The sequence below is a fragment of the Lipotes vexillifer genome, unplaced genomic scaffold (assembly GCF_000442215.2).
Source record: "Lipotes vexillifer unplaced genomic scaffold, Lipotes_vexillifer_v1.1 scaffold414, whole genome shotgun sequence".
Classification (NCBI taxonomy): domain Eukaryota; kingdom Metazoa; phylum Chordata; class Mammalia; order Artiodactyla; family Lipotidae; genus Lipotes; species Lipotes vexillifer.
Window position 1 is genome coordinate 450471 of NW_006782864.1, and position 24311 is coordinate 474781.

At 41.7% G+C, this 24311-nt stretch overlaps 1 protein-coding gene across 1 annotated transcript in view; it reads left to right on the forward strand.

Moving 5' to 3' along the window:
- The window catches only part of INTS10 (integrator complex subunit 10), a 37555-nt gene that overhangs the window by 6954 nt on the left and 6290 nt on the right, over nucleotides 1–24311 (forward strand). Inside the window, exons 7-15 of the mRNA XM_007455458.1 lie at nucleotides 221–392; nucleotides 855–1024; nucleotides 1796–1929; nucleotides 12545–12701; nucleotides 13846–13928; nucleotides 14650–14802; nucleotides 17674–17782; nucleotides 22296–22375; nucleotides 23808–23970. Coding sequence (XP_007455520.1) covers nucleotides 221–392; nucleotides 855–1024; nucleotides 1796–1929; nucleotides 12545–12701; nucleotides 13846–13928; nucleotides 14650–14802; nucleotides 17674–17782; nucleotides 22296–22375; nucleotides 23808–23970 — 1221 coding nt within the window. The remainder of the gene's footprint in view (nucleotides 1–220; nucleotides 393–854; nucleotides 1025–1795; nucleotides 1930–12544; nucleotides 12702–13845; nucleotides 13929–14649; nucleotides 14803–17673; nucleotides 17783–22295; nucleotides 22376–23807; nucleotides 23971–24311) is intronic.

The following is a 24311-nucleotide window of genomic DNA, read 5'->3' on the forward strand; positions in this document are numbered from 1 at the left end:
TGCTGAACTGTAAGGTTAGCTTCATACGTTAACCACAGCTCAAAGGTCCCTTCCTACTCTACCAGGGGCCAGTGGTGGGTCTTTGAATAAAACACACAACATGTTGAAGTTCTGTGTTCTTGCCTCTTGCGTGGGGAGTTAGACGTTTTTTCTCTATAAAGTACCGCATAAATAGTAAGTAGTAATGGTAATTGTAAACTACTTTTTTTTCACATCTCAGGTACCCAAGAAACGTCTGATTTAATGTCACCGAGCAAACGTAGCTCTCAGAAGTACATAATAGAGGGGCTGACTGAAAAATCATCCCAGATAGTGGACCCTTGGGAGAGGTTGTTTAAGATTTTGAATGTCGTTGGAATGAGATGTGACTGGCAGATGGATAAAGGAAGACGGTACAAAACTGTTCATTTCTAAGATTGCATAACAAATCTTTTGATAGCATACTCTCTATAAAACAAAACACTTTTTTCTAAAAGCATATAATGTATAGGTACACGTCTGTCTGGGCAAATTCTGTAACACTCAGTATTTATGCAAAAGAGTGTGGTTTTTCACTTTATTAAAAGATTCCCAGCGGAAGTATGAACTCTTAAGATGATGTTGAGCTTGAAACACTCCTTGGTGTTTAGAGGAAAGAGAAGCTACTTGGCATGTTTGTGTCATGAACTCTTGGCCTGTTGCTACTCTAATTCAGAAGAGGAATTTGCATCCATATGCAGACAATGAAGAATAGTTTTACATGCCTAGAGCCACATTTGGTAGTTGTAATGGTTCTATTGGAGCTTTTCTCTGGTAGACCTTTTGCTGACAAGACCAAAGTAATTAAATAATTTTTATTGTCCTTCACCTTTCAGAAGCTATGGTGATATTTTGCATAGAATGAAGGATCTCTGCAGATACATGAACAACTTTGATAACGAAGCTCATGCAAAATATAAAAACCAAGTGGTTTATTCCACTATGTTGGTCTTCTTTAAGAATGCATTTCAGTATGTCAACAGCATACAGCCGTCTCTATTCCAAGGTTGGTTTAAGAATTTTAGAGTGTCTCAAAATACTGGCCTCATTGGGGGTGGTGAGGAAGATGAAAATGTTTACCTTAACATTGTTCTTGGATCCAAATAATTGCGGGGTGATGCCAGAGCTTTCATTAGTTGTTGATTTTTATGTAAGTAAGTTTTCATTAAAAACTTATATATCAAAGGATGTAGTGGTACTGTGAAACTACAGATATTGAATGCCTCTGTTTTAAAAAAGCAGCAGATGTAGCTAAGTACTGAAGTCGATTTCACAATGACTTCTCAACAGACAGAGATTTTTAAAATAAGATGTATGCATATAAATTCTAGAAAATGTGAAAAACAGGAAAACTACAGGGTGAAATCACCCACAATACTTCCAGTATAACGCAGCTCCCATTTTTGTGTATTGACTATAGTGTTTCATGTATTTAGATTTGTTTGGAATTTATAACAATAATGTATGTGTGACTTGGTAGTTTTTCTTTTTTTGGTAATTTTATGCTTCGTGATCATTTTAAAAAATTGATAGATAACATAAGAACACATACAAAGAGGGAACTTTCCCTTATCCACCACTGAGAAAGAACCTTTATTAACAATTTGGTTTATATCTGTACAATTTTTCATTTCTGTATATGTATACTTATTTGTTTACCTAATTGGGATGATACTGAACGTATTTTCACACGATGGTTGAGTAAATTTCCACCTGATATTAAGTACTGTTTTCCTTGCTGCATTTTTAAGTGTTGGTGTTTTCCCTCCATCCACAGGTCCTAATGCCCCTAGCCAAGTTCCACTGGTTCTTCTGGAGGACATATCAAATGTATATGGTGATGTAGAAATTGATCGCAATAAACACATACATAAAAAGAGGAAACTAGCTGAGGGAAGAGAAAAAACCATGGTAATTCTTTCAGATATAATTGTTAACAGATTATATGTTTATGGTTTGCTAGAAATGAATCTTTGTAAAACATGGCTCTGGAGCTAAATTGATAAAGCTTAGGTCTTTTAATTATACAATATAATTACTATATAAAATCAGTGGTTCTCAACTAGAGGTGATTTTGCCCTCTGGGTTATTTGACAGTGTCCGAGGACATTTTTGATGGTCATGGCTCAGTGGGGAGGGGGGGTTACTGTTAGTATCTAGTGAACGGAGGCCAGGGATGCTGTTAAACGTACTCCTGTGCACAAGGAGAGCCCCACAGCAAAGAGTTATCCAGCCCCAAAGGCCGCTAGTGCTGAGGCTGAGGAACCCTGGTATAAGTCATTTATACCTGTTTGACTTAGTGCCATCGATTAAATTTAAAAAGCAAAACCAAATAAACTACCTTGGACATGTAGAGCGGGGTGCCGAGGGGCACTGGCCACCGAACAGGGAGTTCTTAGGCCATCGGGGTAGGAAGTCATAACCCGAGGGGAGATGTTGGAAAGGTCCCATGAAGGAGGTTGGCATTTGACGCCAGCCTCGTAGGGTTTTGTTGTTTGGAATTAGGAAGTAGATTTTGTTAAGAGGGGGCAGCTTGCACAAAGATGCAGGAAACCAGAGAGAGTGAACCATCAGTCTTCTGGTCTGGCCTGCTGGCAAGCCAGTGCCCAGCGCTGATTTTCAAACTCTTTTTAAGCAGAGGAATCCTTTCTTTCAAGGAACACTTTTGTGGAGGCCCGTCATGTAATGTGACAGTGGGGATGCTCTCGGGGAGGTCTCAGCAAACTTTGTCCTGTAAAATGCCAGGTGGTGAATGTTTCAGGCTTTGCAGGCCATGCGTCTCCATTGCAGATACTCAGCTCTGCTCCTAAAGTGCAGAAATAGCCACAGACAGTGGAAGACAGCAGGGTTTGTCCTGCAGGGCATAGCGTGCCAGCCCCTCCTCTGGTGGAAGTGTGAGGGCAGCCAGGAGTCTCACCCACCTTCTGTCCCCTCTTCTCTCCGCCTTTCAGTCTCTTACCTGCTCTTCTTCAGCCCTTGGGTAACATTTAACGAGAACCTGGCTTAATGAGAGACAGGTCTGAAAATCAGTTTAATCTGACGTCTCCAAGGTTCTGGAGTATAAAATGGTTTGGAGTGGGAAGACGTGGCCCATTCTGAATGTGCGTGTAAGGGTATTAACCCTTCTGAAAAACTAGTTTGTTTCCTTCCACAGAAGAATGCTCAACATGCACAATTTTGCTTTGAAGCCCAACCCTGAACCCCAGGCTGAGATCTCCATGCTAACCAGGCTTTCCCAGATGCCTCTGTCTGCTCTTTCGTTCTTTCCTGACATTCCCAGGCGAGGTAGCTCTGGTCAGCTCTCCCTTCTGCTTTCTGAGGGTGTGTGGTTTCACAGTAAGACCACAGACACCTCTCCCACCCATGTAGTTGGTAGGTTGTGTGTTCCTAGTCTCAATGAAAAGCAGTGGCCTGTCATTCAGTGTATGTAGCGTAGCCGCGCCCTGCGTTTCTCTCCATCCCTCCCACCTCCTTCCTGTCCAGGCACCGTGGCCTCTGCCCCTGCTCACCCGAGTCATCATCCTCACTCCCTGCTCACACTCTTGCCTCCCACAATCTCTCCTCTCCCCAGCAGCCTTAGTGACCTTTTTACAATGTGAGTCAGACATGGCTTCTGCCTCTGGTGGCTCCACATCACTCTAAGAATAAAATCCAGACTCTTTCCTTTGGCTTCAGAGCATGCACTGAGCCACCCTCGGTGCTGCAGACACACTGGCTGCCGCTGCTCCTGCCTGGGCCCCGGCGCAGCTCGTAGCCACGCTCCGGGGCGGAGTGCCTTTCTGTGCCTGGCTGGGTCCCATCGAGCAGTGCTCAGCCCAGAGCTGAACTCTCTCCCACAGGCTGCCTCCAAATGGCCATCAGTTTTCTCTTTTTATTACTGTATCTTAATTCTGCATAGCCCTTATTGCTATTTATTTTTCATTCTTTCTTGGTTGGTTGGTTTGCTGTCCATGTCCCTTCACCAGAGTACAAGCTCCACGGGGCCAGTGACAGTGTCTGGGCATCCATTCGAATGGTGCCTGCGCCCCAGCAGGCCTTCGGTGAGCTCTGGTGCGCGAGGGGATTCACACATGCCCTCCCGGGTGTGGGTCCGGGCAGTGGTACAGCTGTTTAGCCTCTGGCCCATCCGTTCCTCCTTCCATCCTTCACTCGTCGTGTGCCGTCTAGCAGGCTCTGCTCTCATGCTGTGGCCCTCCAGGCAGTCTGGGGTCTCCGTCCCACTGCCTGCCCCACCCAGTGCAGGTCCAACCAGGTCTGTTTGTCCCATTGTGACAAGGGACATACCTGGTGGCCCATGAGCTCAGTTCACAGACCTGTCTTGTTTTACTCATAGTGTTTTGTTTTCTTACTAACCTAGCACCTAAAACTTGGAAGCTTTCTCTCACTATCCAGATGTCTGACTTCCCTTTAATAATTGGTGTCTCTGATAATGCTGGCCCTTGTGGAGGCCCACCCCTGCAGTGGGGTGGACATTCTCCCCGCAGCCTAAGTGCCTGCTCACGTGACTGGCCAGGCAGCTGGAGCTGGGGGCAGTCTTCCCTGTGGGCAGGGTGTTCCCACCACATACACTTGTGTACCTTCCCAGAGGTCAGGACTCCTTGACCTCTGCTTCAGAGCATCCCTGCAGAGCCTTAGAGTGCATTTCTGTATTTCGAAATCAATTTCTCTAAATTTTACAGACTGTTTGGAACTCCACACTATCCCCACCACATCTGAGGCCCTTCCAGAAACTCCTGATCTCATTTTGAGGCAGGAATGTGTTCCATGAGTTGCCACGGTGATGAACACACCATTCCTATTACTATATCTCACTAGATCGCCCACGTGTGGCCCACATGTGGCCCCGATGAGCTAGGATGCCTGACAGATGGGTTTTGGTTTTGAAAGGAATTGGGGGGTGTGTCATTACTAGGGGGCTAAGAATATGAAGCTAACTAGGGTGGGACGGGGAGGGTCCCCAGCTGTCAAGGAATGGGGAGAAAGGTGGGTAGTGGGAGGGAGGTGCCAATTTTTTCTGAGTTTAGCTTGAGGATTGGAGCTTTTTTTATTTTAACTATAGTTGTTTTACAATGTTGTGTTAGTTTCAGGTGTACAACTTCAGATTCTTTTCTATTCTACGTTATTACAAGATATTGAATATAGTTCCCTGTGCTGTGCAGTAGGTCCTTGTTGGTTATCTATTTTATATATAGTAGTTTTTAACTATTAATCCCATACTCCTAATTTATCTCCCCCCGCCCCCCCTTTCCCCTTGGTCACCATAAGTTTGTTTTTTATATCTGTGAGTTTGTTTCTGTTTTGTAAATAAGTTTATTTGTGTCTTTTTTAGATTCTACATACAAGTCATATCATATAATATTTGTCTTTCTCTGACTTACTTCACTTAGTATAATAGTCCATCCATTGTTGCTGCAAATGGCATTATTTCATTCTTTTTTGTGGCTGAGTAGTGTTCTATTATACATATATACCACATCTTCTTTATCCATTCATCTGTTGATGGACACTTGGGTTGCTTCCATGTCTTGACTATTGTGAATAGTGCTGCTATGAAGATTGGGGTGCATGTATCTTTTCCAATTAGACTTTTCATCTTTTCCACATATATACCCAGGAGTGGGATTGATGGATCATATGGTAGCTCTACTTTTAGTTTTTTAAGGAACCTCCATACTGTTCTCCATAGTGGCTGTACCAATTTACATTCCCACCAACAGTGCAGGAGGGTTCCCTTTGCTACACACCCTCTCCAACGTTTATTATTTGTAGACTTTTTAATGATGGCCATCTTGACCAGTGTGAGGTGATACCTCATTGTAGTTTTGATTTGCATTTCTCTAATAATTAGTGTTGTTGAGCATCTTTTCACGTGCCTGTTGCCATCTGTATGTCTTGTTTGGAAAAATGTCTGTGTAGGTCTTCTGCCCATTTTTTGATTGGATTGTTTGTTTCTTTGATATTGAGCTGCATGAGCTGTCTGTATATTTTGGAAATTAATCCCTTGTTGATCACATTGTTTGCAAATATTTTCTCCCAGTCCGTTGGTTGTCTGTTCATTTTGCTTATGATTTTCTTTTTTTTTTTAAACATCTTTACTGGAGTATAATTGCTTTACAATGGTGTGTTAGTTGCTACTGTATAACAAAGTGAATCAGCTGTACATGTACATATATCCCCATATCTCCTTCTTCTTGCATCTCTCCCTCCCATCCTCCCTACCCCACCGCTCTAGGTGGTCACAGAGTACGAGCTGATTTCCCTGCAGTATGCAGCAGCTTCCCACTAGCTATCTGTTTTACATTTGGTAGTATATATATGTCCATGCCACTCTCTCACTTTGTCTCAGCTTATGCATCCCCCTCCCCGTATCCTCAAGTTCGTTCTCTACGTCTAGGTCTTTATTCCTTTCCTGCCGCTAGGTTCTTCAGAACCACTTTTTTTTTTTTCATATTCCATATGTATGTGTTACCATACGGTATTTGCTTTTCATTCTGACTTACTTCACTCTGTATGACAGACTCAGGGTCCATCCACCTCACTACAAATAACTCAATTTCGTTTCTTTTTATGGCTGGTAATATTCCAGTATATATATGTGCCACATCTTCTTTATCCATTCACCTGTCAATGGACATTTAGGTTGCTTCCATGTCCTGGCTATTGTAAATAGAGCTGCAATGAACATTGTGGTACATGACTCTTTGAATTATGGTTTTCTCAGGATATATGCCCAGTAGTGGGATTGCTGGGTCATATGGTAGTTCTATTTTTAGTTTTTTAAGGAACCTCCATACTGTTCTCTATAGTGGCTGTATCAATTTACATTCCCACCAACAGTGCAAGAGGCGTTCCCTTTTCTCCACACCTCCTCCAGCATTTTTTTGTAGATTTTTTGATGACGGCCATTCTGACCAGTGTGAGGTGATACCTCCCTGTGATACCTCACCGGTATCACGGTATTGGTTGATTTGCATTTCTCTAATGGTTAATGATGTTGAGCATCCTTTCATGTGTTTGTTGGCCACCTGTATATCTTCTTTGGAGAAATGTCTATTTAGGTCTTCTGCCCGTTTTTGGATTGGGTTGTTTGTTTTTTTGATATTGAGCTGCATGAGCTGCTTGTAAATTGTGGAGATTAATCCTTTGTCAGTTGCTTTGTTTACAAATATTTTCTCCCATTATGAGGGTTGTCTTTTCCTCTTGTTTATGGTTTCCTTTGCTGTTCAAAAGCTTTGAAGTTCCATTAGGTCCCATTTGTTTATTTTGGTTTTTATTTCCATTTCTCTAGGAGGTGGGTCAAAAAGGATCTTGCTGTGATTTATGTCATAGAGTGTTCTGCCTATGTTTTCCTCTAAGAGTTTTATAGCATCTCACCTTACATTTAGGTCTTTAATCCATTTTGAGTTTATTTTTGTATATGGTGTTAGGGAGTGTTCTAATTTCATTCTTTTACATGTAGCTGTCCAGTTTTCCCAGCACCACTTATTGAAGAGGCTGTCTTTTTTCCATTGTATATTCTTGCCGCCTTTATCAAAGATAAGGTGACCATATGTGTATGGGTTTATCTCTGGGCTTTCTATCCTGTTCCATTGATCTATATTTCTGTTTCTGTGCCAGTACCATACTGTCTTGATCACTGTAGCTTTGTAGTATAGTCTGAAGTCAGGGAGTCTGATTACTCCAGCTCCATTTTTCTTTCTCAAGATTGCTTTGCCTATTCGGGGTTTTTTGTGTTTCCATACAAATTGTGCAATTTTTTGTTCTAGTTCTGTGAAAAATGCCATTGGTAGTTTGATAGGGATTGCATTGAATCTGTAGATCGCTTTGGGTAGTATAGTCATTTTCACAATATTGATACTTCCAATCCAAGAACATGGTATATGTCTCCATCTGTTTGTATTGTCTTTAATTTCTTTCATCAGTGTCTTATAGTTTTCTGCATACAGGTCTTTTGTCTCCTTAGGTAGGTTTATTCCTAGGTATTTTATTCTTTTTGTTGCAGTGGTAAATGGGAGTGTTTCATTAATTTCTCTTTCAGATTTTTCATCATTGATGTATAGGAATGCAAGAGATTTCTGTGCATTAATTTTGTATCTTGCTATGCAAATCAAACAATGTGATACACCACATTAAGAAACTGAAGGATAAAAACCATATGATAATCTTAATAGATGCAGAAAAAGCTTTTGACCAAATTCAACACTCATTTATGATAAAAACCCTCCAGAAAGCAGGCATAGAGGGAACCTACCTCAACATAATAAAGGCCATATACAACAAACCCACAGCCAGCATCGTTCTCAGTGGTGAAAAACTGAAACCATTTCCTCTAAGATCAGGCACAAGACAAGGCTGCCCACTCTCACCACTATTATTCAACATAGTTTTGGAAGTTTTAGCCACAGCAGTCAGAGAAGAAAAAGAAATAAAAGGAATCCAAATCGGAAAAGAAGAAGTAAAACTGTCACTGTTTGCAGATGACATGACACTATACATAGAGAATCATGAAGATGCTACCAGAAGCCTTCCCTGGTGGCGCAGTGGTTAAGAATCCGCCTGCCAATGCAGGGGACACGGGTTCGAGCCCTGGTCTGGGAAGAACCCACATGCCGTGGAGCAGCTAAGCTCATGCGCCACAACTACTGAGCCTGGACTCTAGAGCCCGCCAGCCACAACTGCTGAAGCCCACACATCTAGAGCCTGTGCTCTGCAACAAGAGAAACCACCACAGTGAGAAGCCCCCATACCGCAATGAAGAGTAGCCCTCGCTCGCCTCAACTAGAGAAAGCCCACTGTGCAGCACCAAAGACCCAACGCCGCCAAAAACAAAAAAACAAAGAACAAAACAAAACAAAAAGAAAAGATGCTACCAGAAGACTACTAGAGCTAATCAATGATGGTAAAGTAGCAGGATACAAAATTAATGCACAGAAATCTCTTGCATTCCTATGAGTTTCTTTGCTGAGCAAAAGCTTATAAGTTTGATTAGGTGCCATTTGTTTGTTTTTGTTTTTATTTCTTTTGCCTTGGAAGACTGATCTAAGAAAATATTACTATGATTAATGTCTGAGAATGTTTTGCCTATGTTCTCTTATAGGTGTTTTATGGTGTCATGCTTTATATATAAGTCTTTAGGCCATTTTGAGTTTATTTTTGTGTATGGTTTGAGGGAGTGTTCTAATTTCATTGATTTGCATGTGGCTGTCCAGCTTTCCCAGAACCACCTGCTGAAGAGACTGTCTTTTCTCCATTGTATATTGTTGCCTCCTCTGTTGAAGATTAATTGACCAGAGGTGTGTGGGTTTATGTCTGGTCTCTATTCTGTTCCATTGATCTATATGTCTGTTTTTGTGCCCATACCATGCTATTTTGATTACTATAGCTTTGTAGTATTGTCTGAAGTCTGGGAGGGTTATACCTCCAGCTTTGTTCTTTTTCCTGAGAATTGCTTTGGCAATTCTAGGTCTTCTGTGGTTCCATATAAATTTTAGGATTATTTGTTTTAGCTGTGTGAAAAATGTCATAGGTAATTGGATAAAGGATCACATTAAATCTGTAGATTGCTTTTGGTAGTATGGCCATTTTAACAATATTAATTCTTCCATTTCAAGAGCATGGGATACCTTTCCATTTCTTTGAATCATCTTCAGTTTCCTTTATCAGTGTTAGAGTTCTCAGCGTATAGGTCTTTCACCTCCTTGATTAGGTTTATTCCTAGGTTTATTTTTTTTTTGAGCTGATTTTAAATGGGATTTTTTTTTTTTACTTTCTGATATTTCATTGTTAATGTGAAGAAATGTAACAGATTTTTCTATATTTATCTTGTATCGTGCTACCTTGCTGAATTCATTTATTAGTTCTAATAGTTTTTGTGTGGAGTCTTTAGGATTTTTCTATATAGAGTATCATTTCTTCTGCATACAATGACAGTTTTACCTCTTCCTTTCCAATTTGGATACCTTTTATTTCTTTTTCTTGTCTAATTGCTGGGTTAGGACTTCCAACACTGTTGAATAGAAGTGGTAAGAGTAGGCATCCTTGTCTTGTTCCAGATTTTAGTGGGAAGGCTTTCAGCTTTTCACCATTGAGTATTATGTTGGCTGTGGGTTTGTCGTAAGTGGTTTTATTATGTTGAGATATGTTAATTTCCACTTTGGTGAGAACTTTCATTATGAATGGTTGTTGAGTCTTGTTTTGTTTTGTTTTGTTTTGTTCTTATTTATTTTTTGGCTGCATTGGGTCTTCATTGCTGCACAAGGGCTTTCTCTAATTGCAGTGAGCAGGGGCTACTCTTCGTTGTGGTGCACAGGCTTCTCATTGCGGTGGCTTCTCTTGTTGCGGAGCATGGGCTCTAGGCATGCAGGCTTCAGTAGTTGCAGCATGCAGGCTCAGTAGTTGCGGCACGTGGACCCTAGAGTACACGGGCTTCAGTAGTCGCAGCGCATGGGCTCAGTATTTGTGGCATGCAGGCTCTTGGGTGTGCGGGCTTCAGTAGTTGTGGTGCACAGGCTTAGTTGCTCCGCAGCATGTGGGATCTTCCCAGACCAGGGATCGAATCTGTGTCCCATGCATTGGGAGGTGCATTCTTAAACACTGCGCCATCTGAGAAGTCCAGATGTTGAATTTTATCAAATCCTTTTTCTGCATCTGTTGAGATAATCATGTGGTTTTTGTCTTTTCTTTTGTTAATATGGTGTATCTCATTGATTGATTAGTGTTATGTTGAACCATCCTTGTGACCCTGGAATGAATCTGACTTGATCATGGGTGTATGATCATTTTTGTGTATTGTTGGATTCAGTTTGCTAATATTTTGTTGAGGACTTTTGCATCTATATTTATCAAAGATATTGACCTGTAATTTTCTTTTTTTGTTGTGTCTTTGTCTGGTTTGGTATCAGGGTGATGGTGGCTTCATAGAATGGCTTTGGGAGTGTTCCCTCCTCTTCAGTCTTTTGGAAGAGTTTGAGAAGGATTGGTATGAGTTCTTCTTTGTGTGTTTGGTAGAATTCCCCAGTGAAGCCATCTCATCCTGGACTTTTGTTTACAGGGAGTCTTTTAAATTACAGATTCTGTTTTAGTGATTGGTCTGTTCAGAGTATCTGTTTCTTCTTGATTAAGTTTTGACAGGCTGTATGTTTCTAGAAACTTGTCCATTTCTTCTAGGTTGTCCATTTCATTGGCATATAACTGTTCATAGTATTCTCTTATGATTTTTTTTGTTTCTCCAGTATTGGTTGTTATTTCTCCTCTTTCATTTCTTATTTTATTTAGTTCTTCTCTTTTCTTCTTGGTGAGCCTGGCTAGAGGTTTGTTGGTTTTGTTTATGAGGATTGGAGCTTTTAGCTGAAATATTTTTACGTATTTTTTTAAAATTTTATTGAATCTAAAAAATTCAGTTGATTCAGTTGATTTACAGTGTTGTATTAATTTCTTCTGTACAGCAAATTGATTCAGTTATACATATATATTCTTTTTCATATTCTTTTCCGTTATGGTTTATTACAGGCTATTGAATATAGTTCCCTGTGCTATACAGTAGAATCTTGTTTTTTATCCATTCTATATATAATAGTTTGCATCTGTTAATCACAGACTCCCAGTTCTTCCCTCCCCCACTCCCACCCTTGGCAACCACAGGTCTCTTCTCTATGTCTGTGAGTCTGTTTCTGTTTCATAGATGTGTTTATTTGTACATATTTTTAGACGGTCTTAGTGGGGTAAAAATCTGCAGGGAAAATTTAATTTGGGTCAATGAATGAATAAAAATGACATAGGTAGAATAAAAGATTCAAGAAATTTTCAGGAAAATAAAGTGAAATGGAGCTTTTTTGACTTTACTTGTTTTTGGCAAAAAGTCTGACCATACTCAGTGGCATTTACAATAATTGCCTTTCTCTGAGGCCCTCTCTTTTCTTTGGCTTTATTTGAGATGAAGAGCAAGAAATGTAGGAAATGGGTAAGTGCAGACAAATGTAATTCCTGGCCAGACACCTTGCATTGGGTGGCCATTGGAGAAGTTATATGCAATGAACAAAAGATAAGTAACAGTTTCTCTTAATTATTTCTCAGAGGACTCGGGCTTTAATTCTATTGCACTACAGAACAAACTGTTTCTTGGAAGCAAATTAAATGTCACATATTGGAAAAAAAGTAAACTGTAAAACAGGTGCTACTTAATTAAACTGTATCCCTAAATGTAAAAATGTAAGTTTTGGCTTTTATAACATTGATTTTTTTTTTTAAGTTATTGGAAGTTTTAACTCTATAGCTTTACTCTGAAGCCAACATAAGCTAAGAATTTATCATCAGAAAATCTTAATTTTAAAAGTAACCATCAAACGTGTGAAAGGATGAAAATTTTATGTTACTTTTTAAAGCTAAATTGTTAAATTCAAAAAAATTGTATTATAGTATCCTTTGACATGAAATTCATATAGTAATCAGAATTGGCGGCAATAAACGTAATAATGTTTAAGTAGTGACTATCTTTATAACTTTAATCATGTTCTTCACATTCTCTAAGCAGAGTTCAGACGATGAAGACTGTTCAGCAAAAGGAAGGAATCGTCACATTGTTGTCAATAAGGCAGAACTTGCTAACTCAGTCGAGGTGCTGGAAAGCTTTAAGCTGGCCAGAGAGAGCTGGGAGCTGCTCTATTCCCTGGAATTCCTTGACAAGGGTAAGGCATGCTTATCCTGTTGTGATATTTCATTTTTTATGTGAAATCATCATGCCGAAAAGGTTCATTATTCTACTCGAAATGTCAAGTCACTAACAGCTAATTAAATTGATTACAGTAGTTCACACATTTCATAGGATTCTTTTTTGAGCAGGAAATCTAATCAGTTATAAATATTCAAATAACCATTTACCTCTTAGCTCCTGCACTGGGGGTGTATTATAATCAGGGTTGGGGTGGACTTGGAGGGGGCGGTTTGGTCTTTCTGTTAAAATTTATATTGCTGGCCTTTTTTCTTGCTGGGTTTGTCTGGTGCTTTTAGTCTCTCTGCCCACTGCTTTGTGCCCCCTCCAGCCACATGTGACTAAGGCTGCAGAAGGTGGTGCTGTGATGCCTGACTTGACTCCGTTGCTTGAAAGCCCAAATTCCAAACACTGCAGAAAGCCCACTTTGAGCATAGACAGAAATGAGAGGGAGTTTCCTCTGTATAATATTTACACTACTGAGTATTTCAACACTACTCAGAAATCACTAGCACTCTGCTAACCAGCATATTTTCCTATACTTTGGGATCAAGGCCGTTACTTTCCTCCTGGCCAGTGGACATTTGTCCCTGGCCTGCTCCTGTCGCGTGCCTATACAGGCCCCTTGTTTGATGTGTCATGTCATAGTTTCTAAGTAAACATTGCATCATCCAGTTCCTCCTTGTCACATCTAGAATGGTGAACAGGTATGTGACTTTTGGAGGGGATGTTTTTCTTTAGGTATAAATCGACTTTAAAAAGTGAGTGAAACTCTTAGTGTCATATATTTATTACTTCAACTGGGTGAAAACAAAGCAGTTTAAAAGATAAAGTAGTGTGTGAAAAGCATTTTGAGCAGCTGCTAGCCCATGATGTGTGCTTAGTAAGTGTTGGTGCCTAATAAGGTTATTGCTTGTATATTACTGGTAAGTATTCTGCCCTAACTTTACTATCTAACTGAAAGTCCAGACCATTGTTTTAGAAATCAAAGTCTAAAGTTGCATCCATTTTTTGGTAATTTGTTTCTCTCTGACTGTCGTTCTGTTGGTGGGTATGTCAGTTTTATTCTCTGCTTCTGTGTTACATATTTCTGGTAAATTAGCTTTTGAATTCTTGCTCAGAATTTACAAGAATTTGTTTGGCGTGGAAGACGGATACTTGGCTTTGGTTGAGAATCTTCCTCAACGATGTGATCATCTATCAGGTAATGTGTGTTTAAGTACCTGTGTCTTGACAGGACCACGGTTGCTGCGAGCATCTTCAGCGTGAAGGTGTGTGCGTTTCCTCCTGCTCTGAAGGCAGATGTTCTGTCTTCACTGATGAGAGGGGATTGTGGTCCACTTTCAGCTGAGGACAGCTCCGGACGGCAGGCCCACATCTGGGTTACTTTTGGGGGGTCCAATCACACCCCTCTGTAAAAGTAAGAGTTTTATTTCTCAGTGAAAGACAAACACTGCTCACCCCTCCTCTCTGCTCTGGGGGAGCCCTGCTGCCTTGCTCTGTGTCCTCGAGCTACTTATGTCCAGAAGCGAGAGAGGATTCAGTAACGAGAGGGAGAGCTTCCAACCCCCGTTGTTGAAATAGGCAGGTTGCAGCTTCCAGCCTTCATGAAGGAGAAATGGTATTAGTAGTAAAATATTCATAAAGAAGTGGTATATCCAGAATGTACTCTACCAAAGAGCTTGTGCCATTTTATTTAGTCTCAAGAATTAAGACTAGAAAGAAAAATCTTTGTATTTATGAAGTCCCCCTACAGATCCTCCACGGAGCTTTAGCTAAGTTGGTTTGATTCTGTAGCTGTGTCCATTCCCTCCTCAAATGATTAAGCACAGGTGCCTGATTTGTGGTTGCATTGCTAGGGGCGTAATTCGCTCTGGAGATTCTTTAATGGCACTGTGTTTCCCTCCTTGCTGCGACTTTCTAAGGGTCAATATAAAAAGGCCATAGCCAGCCTGCACCACTTGGCAGCTCTCCAGGGACCACTTCCTCAGCCACAGATCTCGGGACAGGGGACCTTGGAGCATCAGAGGGCGCTCATCCAGCTGGCGACCTGCCACTTTGCCTTGGGGGAATACAGAGTGAGTACTGGGTGCCTGGCACGGGGACACACAGGAGCACTCGATGACCCTGGGGCTTTCTTTTTTTTTTTCCCCGGAGTGGCTTTTTAATTCAGTGCATGTTTACTTGAAGCTAGCTCTTTCTGCCTAGATTTTATTATCTAATCTGCTGGTGAAAAGCTTAGTGATGCTGTTTAATTTCCTCCTTTCTATAGCTTCCCTCAAGTTAGGCTTCCATACTTTTCACATTTCCCGCTCATTATTCCATTTGTTTGAGGATGATTTTTACTTTCTTGCCTGGAATCCCTTTAGAGTGGAGTCAGTCCTCTTGTACTTGGACAGAAGAGGCCTTCACCCAGTGGGAGATGGAGATTCACAATAGCATATCTGAACCTCAGGTTCTCTTTTTACGTGGTAGAGACACCTCCTAGGGGTGTTGCAGGAGCAGCTGTGTGAACAGACCTGTCTTCTCCATGCTGTGAGCCCCTCCTTGCCTGGTGGCCGCACAGCTTCGGTCCGCAGTAAACACCTGCATGCGGTGAGCGTGACCAGCGCAGCTTTATACGCACAGTTACTGGATAGATTCAGGTCACACCTTAACACACCAACTCGGATTTCTTCTTGTCTCTCTGTATGTTAAGTTGATTACTTTGTGATTAAAAACCTAAATTAAATTTTTTCACTTGAACTTTGAAATATGATTTACAATTTGCCTTGATGAATTTTAGAAAGAAAAAGTTAATAAGTATGTGAAGTATGTGCATTTAAAATTGAAATGCTTTTCTACCATCACTTATGTTGTCAGGTGCCTAATTCTAAGTTTCAGTTGATTCCTTTTCAGAACTTAAGAGAGCACATAGTTATGCACACAGATACACATGTGTCATGTAGAATTAGACAGCCGTGCACGGTACTGCTGTTCTACATTGTACAAGGGAGCGTACAATAAACTGGTAGATTTGATTAAGCTACGCAGACTCATTCTCTCTGAGGGCTCCTGTTACCACCTCCGTGCGGGTCACTCTTAGGCTTTCATCTTTGGTTTCTACCTTACCCGATTCCTGAGTCTCTGACTGCCTGTCTTTGGCTGGGACTCAGCTTGTCCAGATGTGCATTTTCTTAGTTCTCTGGACCTTAGACACCACCTGTCAAGTCACAGAGACTTTTTCTCAAGCTGGTCCTTTTGTCTCTTCCAGGATGGGGCACCAGTGCTTTTGGCATAGTGCCTTTTTCCACTGCCACCACCCTAACCCACAGCTTTTAACCGAGTTTGTTGCCTGTAACCATTTTTCCAACCCTATAAGTTATGGTCAGCCCTCTACAACATTGCTCTCATCATTCCATTTCATCGAGGTGTTGACTTCCTGGGTGCCCCAGGGTGGGATCCCTATGTTCAAGGACATCTAATTTGAGTTGGAGAGAGAAGTGCAGGTGTTTATGTAAGATAGTTAAAAATCCAGTGCTAGCAGTTTGCCTCAGACCTGTGCACAGCAGTCATTCAGGGAAGGGTGGTTTCACCCAGGCCCGCACCGTCGGGGAAAGAAGGTGGGTATTGAAGGAAGGATGGCGGCATATGATTCTGAGTTAACTCCCGGTCTCACTACTCACTAGCGCTGTGACCTGTCTAACTCCAGGGTTCAAGTTCTTAACTCCCCAGCTGCCGATCTCTCAAAGCTGGAGCTTCACGACCCTGTGGCCATGGGTGATTCTGGATGTGCCATGATACCGACCCCTCAGCCCCAGGCAGTTAGCTGTGGCTTGGGCAGCTAAACCCCGGATCATTTGCTGCCAGCGCTGAGCAGCCTTACAAATACTATTTTCTGGAAGTGCCAAGACATGAAAAAGGTTGGGAAGCATGGATTTAAGATTCCACTTCGTCATCTGTAAAATGGGGGTAGTAGGGGGTTGTGCCTGACACACAGGAAATGCTCCCTCAGCCGATTCTGACTGATGGGTGGACAGAAGGTGATGCCCTGCTCTCTGTGGCTTGAGACCACCTGCTCCGTGGGCACCTGGGGCCGCCTCTCATCCAGCAGCACGTCATTGGTCCAGTTTCATGTCTGTTTCCTAAACCACGCCCTCCTTCCCTTCAAGGGAATCACCAAAACCAGTAGAAAGCCTTCCCCACGTCATCTTTCTCTGCTCCTTTGAAAACCCATTTTTCTCTTTTCCATATTTCAGATCCTGCCCCCCTTTAAGGCTTAGATCACCTCCCTGCCTGAAATTTTTCCTGCTAGTTTAGCCTGTGGGTGTTTCTACTTAGTTTTAAATTATGCTCTAAACATAACATTTTAGTCCACCACGTGTCCCATTTTGTTAATTTTTCTATTCAGCGAGTTAGTAAATGTCCTTAAGATAGGGACATACTTCTTTTGGATTCCACTGTGCTGTGAAACACTTTGGTAGTTTAGTTAATACTTGATTAATTTTTAGGTTTTGTTCTTTTTTTTTTTTGCAGTACGCGGGCCTCTCACCTTTGTGGCCTCTCCCGTTGCGGAGCACAGGCTCCGGACGCGCAGGCTCAGCGGCCATGGCTCACGGGCCCAGCCGCTCCGCGGCATGTGGGATCTTCCCGGACCGGGGCACGAACCCGTGTCCCCCACATCGGCAGGCGGACTCCCAACCACTGCGCCACCAGGGAAGCCCTGTTCTTTTGTTTTTTAACAGTGAAGAATGAGTTAGTGTTTCCTGAATGGTCTAGTACGTGGATTTAATCTGTTATTTTTCTACACTCGGTGTCAAGCAGACAGTACTGGTCATGTGGCGCCCTGGGGCCGTGCTCCCGAGCTCTGTGCACAGGTGGCCCCACTTGTGCTGCATAGGTTTTAGTTACGTAGATTTGGTTTCAGTCAGAAACTTTCAGTTAGTTCCTTCTGGTCTTGTCTTCTCTAGATGACGTGTGAGAAAGTCCTTGATTTGATGTGCTACATGGTCCTCCCCATCCAGGACGGAGGCAAGTCACAGGAAGAACCCTCAAAAATAAAGCCCAAGTTTAGAAAAGGTACAGTGACAAATTTTATTTTTATTTTATAGAAATAGCTTTAGGACCTAAGGCTGGGAATTTTTTGTAATTCCTGACAACATAATACCATGGGATCTGCAGAGCTTGACAAATTGTCTAAGAAGTGAAGTGCTCGCCAAGCTTTTCGTGGCTCTGATTTCATAAGCGGCCATACATCTGCCCTTCTTCCAAAGTTCTCGTCAGTTCCTGAGTTTGTTGGCTCTTTGAAGAATATCAGTGAGCTCCTTTTCCTATCTTTACCAATTCTAGGAAATCTTGTAATGCTTAGCTGAGAAGGATCTCTTAGCTTGTCTCTCTTGGGCTGTTTTGAGCTTTACCTCAAGTTGCTTATTGTTGAAAGACGACGTAAATTGAGCTGTGATGCTTCATAGGAAAGGAAGAGAGCACCACTGTCATGATCTAAGTTCCATCTTAGAAGTTGGAAAAAGGTAATCTGTCAAACCCAAGCCAAGTAGAAAACGGGGAATAATAAAGACAAGAGCAGAAACGAATGAAATAGAAAAAAAATAGAAGAAATTAATAAAGCAAAAAGTCGGTTTTCTGAAAAAAACTAATGAAATTGATGAACCCCTAACAAGATTGACCAGGAAGGTAGTAAATACAAATAACCAGTATCAGGAATGGAAGAGGGAATGTCACTCCAGATCGTGCTGAAACCAGAAGGACAGTAAGAGAATAGGTTGTGAATAACTTTATGCCAATAAATTTAACAATTTAGGTGAAATGGAAAGAATTCCTTGAAAAACACAACTTACCAAAACAGACACAAAACGAAATAGAAAATCTGAATGTTTTATATCTATCAAAGAAATTAAATTTTGTTGTCGAAAACTTTCCCACAAAGAAAACTCCAGGCCCATTTGGCTTCACTGTGAATCTTGTCAAGCATTTAGTAAGAAATAACTCCAATCCTGTACACACTTTTGGAGAAAACAGAGAAAGAGGGAACACTTACCAATTCAGTTTTTAAGACCAACATAACCCTGATAGCAAAACGAAACAAGAGAAGAACATTAAAGGCCAGTGTCTATCATGATCTTAGATGCCAAAATTCTTAACAAAATATAAGCAAATACAGCCATATATAAGAAAGATAATACATAACAGCCAAGTATACCGGGAATGCAGAGGTGGTTTAACACAGGAAAACCAATCACTGCAGTTCACCACATTAGCAGATTAAAGGAGAAAAATCATAAGATTATCTTAATAGATGCAGACAGAATTCAATTATGTCTGCATTTATCATTCATGATTTTTTTTAAATCTTAGTAAACTAGAGATAGGAGGAAACTTCCTCAGCATCATTCTTAACTATGAAATATTGAATGCTTTCCCCAAGACCAGCAGCAGTACAGGGGTGTCTGCTGTCAGCACCTCAATTCAACATCCTGGAGATTCTAGCAAACACAATAAGCAAGAAAAAGAAAGGTTGAAAAAGAACCGTTTTTATTCACAGCTACATATTTGGCTACATAGAAAAGTCAAGGAATCTCCAAATAGAATAACATCAAAACCCATAAAATACTTAGGGATAAATTCAGTGAAAGATGTGCAAAATCATGTTTGTAGGTTAGAAGACTCAATATTGTTAGGATACCAGTTCTCCCCAAATGTCTCTATAGATTCAATGCAATCCCAGTTAAAATCCCAGCAGACTTTTTTTTTTAACAGAAGTTGACAAACTGATTCTAAAATTTATATGGAACTACTACAACAGTTTTGAAAAAGACTAACAAAATGACAAGTGACCCTACCTGATAGCAGGGTTTAATATAAAGCTACAGTTATCCAGACAGTATTGGCACAAGATTGGAGAATCCAGAAATGGACCCACATAAGTATGGTCAAATGATTTTCCATAAAGATGCCAAAGTAATTCAATGGAGAAAGGAAAGCCTTTTCAACAAATGGTGCTGGAACAAAGGGATCTTCATGTAGAAGGAAAAAAAATCCTCACCTCCTACCTCATATTTTTCCCAAAAAGTAATTTGAGCTGGAGCAGAGAGACTAAGTGGAGAAGCTAAATGATAACATTTTTTTAGAAGAAAATTTCTTTGAGACTGGTAGTAGGTTCCTTAGGACACTGAAAGCTTTCTAGAAGACAAAAGCATGACAGTTTTGATACTTATTGGGAGTTCATTATACTATTCTGTTTACTTTTTATATGTTTGGGATTTTCCACAACAAAAGGTTGAAAAAAATAGACATAGCCCAGACCCCTTCAAAAATTAATATCTCTGTGGAACAGAAACAGATCAGGTGGGTAAGACTTGACCTAGCGGACATCAAGACTAATTTTAAAGTGTAGCATTGGCGTAGAGATTGACCCCAGGAACAGAATAGAGAACGAAGAAACTGGTAGCATTACAGTTCAGGGGAGGAAGAATGAATTTATCCTGTAAGTGGTACTGTTACAGTTGATGATCCAAATACAAAAACGACAGAAAAGAGATTCCTCCTTCATACTACACAAGAACTCTTTAAATTTTAAGATTTAAATATTAAAACTAAAACTTTTAAACTTTTAGAAGAAAATACAGAAGACGATCTTTGTTGCTTTCTAGTTAGAGAAGGATTTAGGCTACAAAGAGCACACGACATAAAAGATTAGTGAATCTGATCACGTTAAAATCAAAATACCAACAAAAGATATTATGATCAAAGTGAAAAGCTATAGACTATAAGAAAATTGTCCGGCACAATTTATATATTTATATACTTATATATTCAACAAAAAATTAGTATCCAGAATTTTGAAAGAGCTCCTATAAGAAACAAATAACCAACCCCCCATAGAAAAATAGGCAAAAAATATGAACAACAGATTCACAGAAGCCAAATGGCCAAAAACTACTTGGAAAGATTCTCCACCTATTATTAATACAGGAAATTCAGATTAAAACAATAAGCTATCATTTTACATCAGGATGCAGAGAGTAAAGGGTGGCCATATTGACCATCAGGACGTGAAGATACGCATCGCCCACGTGCTTCTGGAAGGCGCATAGATTCATATGGTCACTTTGGAGAGCAGTTTAGCCGTACCAAGTTGCATATCTCACTACCTGGTTATGTGCCCCTTCCAGGTATAGACTTTAGATCAGTGATCTCCAAACTTGGGCCCTCACCTACTGGGTCATGAATTTCCCATAGAAATTTTCTTTTTTAATGAGATAGACTGTAACAGTATTATTAAAATGAATGTATCTCCACTAAAGAGGGTAAATTTTATTTCATGAACCTTTTGTTTTAGACACGCAGTTGACCCTTGAACAATGCAGGAGTTAACCCAGGGGCTCAGACCCACCCCTCCCCGCCACGGTCGAAAATCTGGGTACTGCTCTCTGCCTCAAAAACAGGAACTGACCAGTGACTCAGCCTAGGGCAGGAAGCTGGAACAGTTTGGATAAAATCAGGGCTCAGACCACAATTCTTTTGATTCCACATGTTGTGATCTCTAATCCAATACAAACTTTTCCCCACAGTTCATTTAGAGATCTGTAAGATGAAAATGCAGACACTGTATTTACTGAAAAATCCATGTATAAGTGGACCCGTGCAGTTTAGACCTGTGTTGCTCAGGAGCCAGCTGTATGAACATGTGTAAGTGTGTGTGCACAGGGTTGCCACGTGAAAAGCATATTTATTTCTTGCTACTTCTTGCCTCTGGGGTAGAGAGGATTTAGGATAGAAAGAGCACACAGCATAAAGGAAAGGACTATGGTCTTGGTTTGAAAAACAACCATTGCTTAAAGTTTTTTCCACAAGTGCACAAGAAAATATGTATAAGAATGTTTATTTCAGCATTGTTGGTAATAGTGAAAAATTGGAATACTCAGTGTTTACCATAAAAGAATGGATAAATCAGGTGTGGTCAGTGTAATCAACAGAACACTACATAACACAGAAAACCAATGAGCTAGAGCCACAGATATTAGTACCAAAAACAATCTGCAGAAAGATATGTACGCTATGACACCATTTATATAGTAGACTGAAAACACACGAAACGTTTCTCTGTGGTGCGTGAATATAGATTCCTGTGTTAAAAGCAGGCAGTGTGCACAGGAATGATGATCCCCCGTTCAGAATAGCAGTCTTCTCTCAGGAGGGAGGCAGGAGTGGCATCAGAAGAGAAGTGAGCTCGCAATGCTTTGTATTAAAATCTAAAACTAAAGCAGATGTCAGCATTTTATACAGCTGAGTGGTGAGCACTCTGCTGTTTGTCATAATCTCTGTCATTTTCTATATATTTGAAATGTTTCATAATAATAAGTATTTAAGCAACTTTAGAAATTTAGATTGAGAAATGAAATCCAGAGACGATTGAAAAACCAGTTTCACCTTCACTAAATGTAATTGTGGTTTAACTGTGTTGAGACCATGTGATTGTTGCTTATCCTTTTCCTTTTAAGGAAAGCACTTTAAACATTTGCTGCTCAAAGCTCTTTTCTTTGCTACTAACAAATATATTGTGGACTTTTCTTAGGTTCAGATCTGAAGCTTCTGCCTTGTACCAGCAAGGCGCTCATGCCCTATTGCCTGCACTTAATGTTAGCTTGTTTTAAGGTAAGCTTCACATTGATTAGTGTAAAGGAAATTAATTTGAAAGATTGTTCTGATGAGCTGGAATGACTTGAATTGAGAGCCTTAGGCACAAATGTTAGTTTAGTCCTTTGAAAACAGGTTGGTGTAGTGAGGAAAGCACATGGGTAAGGAATTAACAAATAGTTATTAAATATCGACTGCACTAGGCAAAGATGAGTAGGAAATAATCCCCATCCTCGAGAGGTTTATGGGTAACAGTGAGACAGATAACTTACAGGTAATAGTTGGGTGGATACACAAATAACCTTGCCTATGGTAGTGTCCAGTAAATATTTTATGAATTAGCCTACGATTCAGGATATATTAGCTACAGAAGAAGGGAGCACAAGTGCTGTTGGGCTTATGGAGGGATGTGAGTTCATTATCACAGGGATAGGGCATGAGGCTGGGCACGTGCAGAGGCCCAGCAGAGTCAGGAAAGTCTAAGGACCGGGCTGTGGGGAGCGGAGGCCTGGGGCGGACAGGCTGAATTGTCTACGAAGGCTCATGAGCAGCGGGCAGCAGTGTCAGGTCTCCCCTTCAGGGGGGTAATTCCCAAACCTGACTCTTGATCTGAAGCATTGAGGCGGCAGAAACAATTTGAAGTGACTTCAGGCACAGCTACCGGTTTAGAACCAGAAGCCCTTTGACAGCTTCTCACTTCACACCCCTGCATCCTCCTTCCCGTGGCTCCCGCTGGCCTTTCTCCCCAGTCCCACGGTCTCCTCAGACCCCTCTGTCTAAGGGGGCCTCTAGCCCACCCTCCATCCCACCCCCCGGCCCCTTAAAAGAAGTCCCCAAATTCTCCTCTGTTGCCCAGACCGCTCACCTTCCTCGCGCCCTCATCCCCGCGTTCAGTGCCTCGGGCCCACCCTGCATGTCCCGCTCCGGCCAGGATGCTCACGAGGGTGCCGGGGAGCCGGGTTCTGTGGTGGGGCCCCTCCTCGCCAGCAGCAGTGACATTTGCCAGGCAGGCTTGACTTCTGCTGTCCCTTCTGACTAGTGACCGTAGTCACGCACTTTCCTGCAACAGCGTTTTGGGGGACGTGGTATCGGGCATGTGTGAGATCACCCCGTGACTCCCTCCCCTCTGTCCTGCAGCTGAGAGCCTTCACGGACAGCAGAGACGACATGGCGCTGGGGCACGTGATCGTGCTGCTTCAGCAGGGGGTGCCTCGGGCCCACCCTGCATGTCCCGCTCCGGCCAGGATGCTCACGAGGGTGCCGGGGAGCCGGGTTCTGTGGTGGGGCCCCTCCTCGCCAGCAGCAGTGACATTTGCCAGGCAGGCTTGACTTCTGCTGTCCCTTCTGACTAGTGACCGTAGTCACGCACTTTCCTGCAACAGCGTTTTGGGGGACGTGGTATCGGGCATGTGTGAGATCACCCCGTGACTCCCTCCCCTCTGTCCTGCAGCTGAGAGCCTTCACGGACAGCAGAGACGACATGGCGCTGGGGCACGTGATCGTGCTGCTTGAGCAGGAGTGGCCGCGGGGAGAGACCCTTTTCTTGAAAGCCGTCAATAAGATTTGCCAGCAAGGAAACTTCCAATATGAGAATTTTTTCAATTATGTTACAAGTATCCTTTTTCTTGTTTGAGGAGAAGACATGCTTGGTACAAAAATGAACAAACCATTTGGGGTAGAAATAATGGTTTTGGTGATTTGGGGGAAAAGGAGAAGGAATGGTGACTTAAAATGGGATTGTGGCAGCTGGTTTTGTGAAAGTCATGAATGGCTTCAAAGAGGAATCAGGAACATGGACAGCCCTGTTACATTTTCCACTTCAAGTGGCTTCTTAGGAAGGTACCCAGGGTGCCTGAAATAAGAGCCTGCAGGCCCAAAGTGACTGCTGGGGCCGTAGACTGTGATTCTCTGTTGGCCTTCCTCTGGGAACAGGGCGGCTGGGGGGGAACGGGGC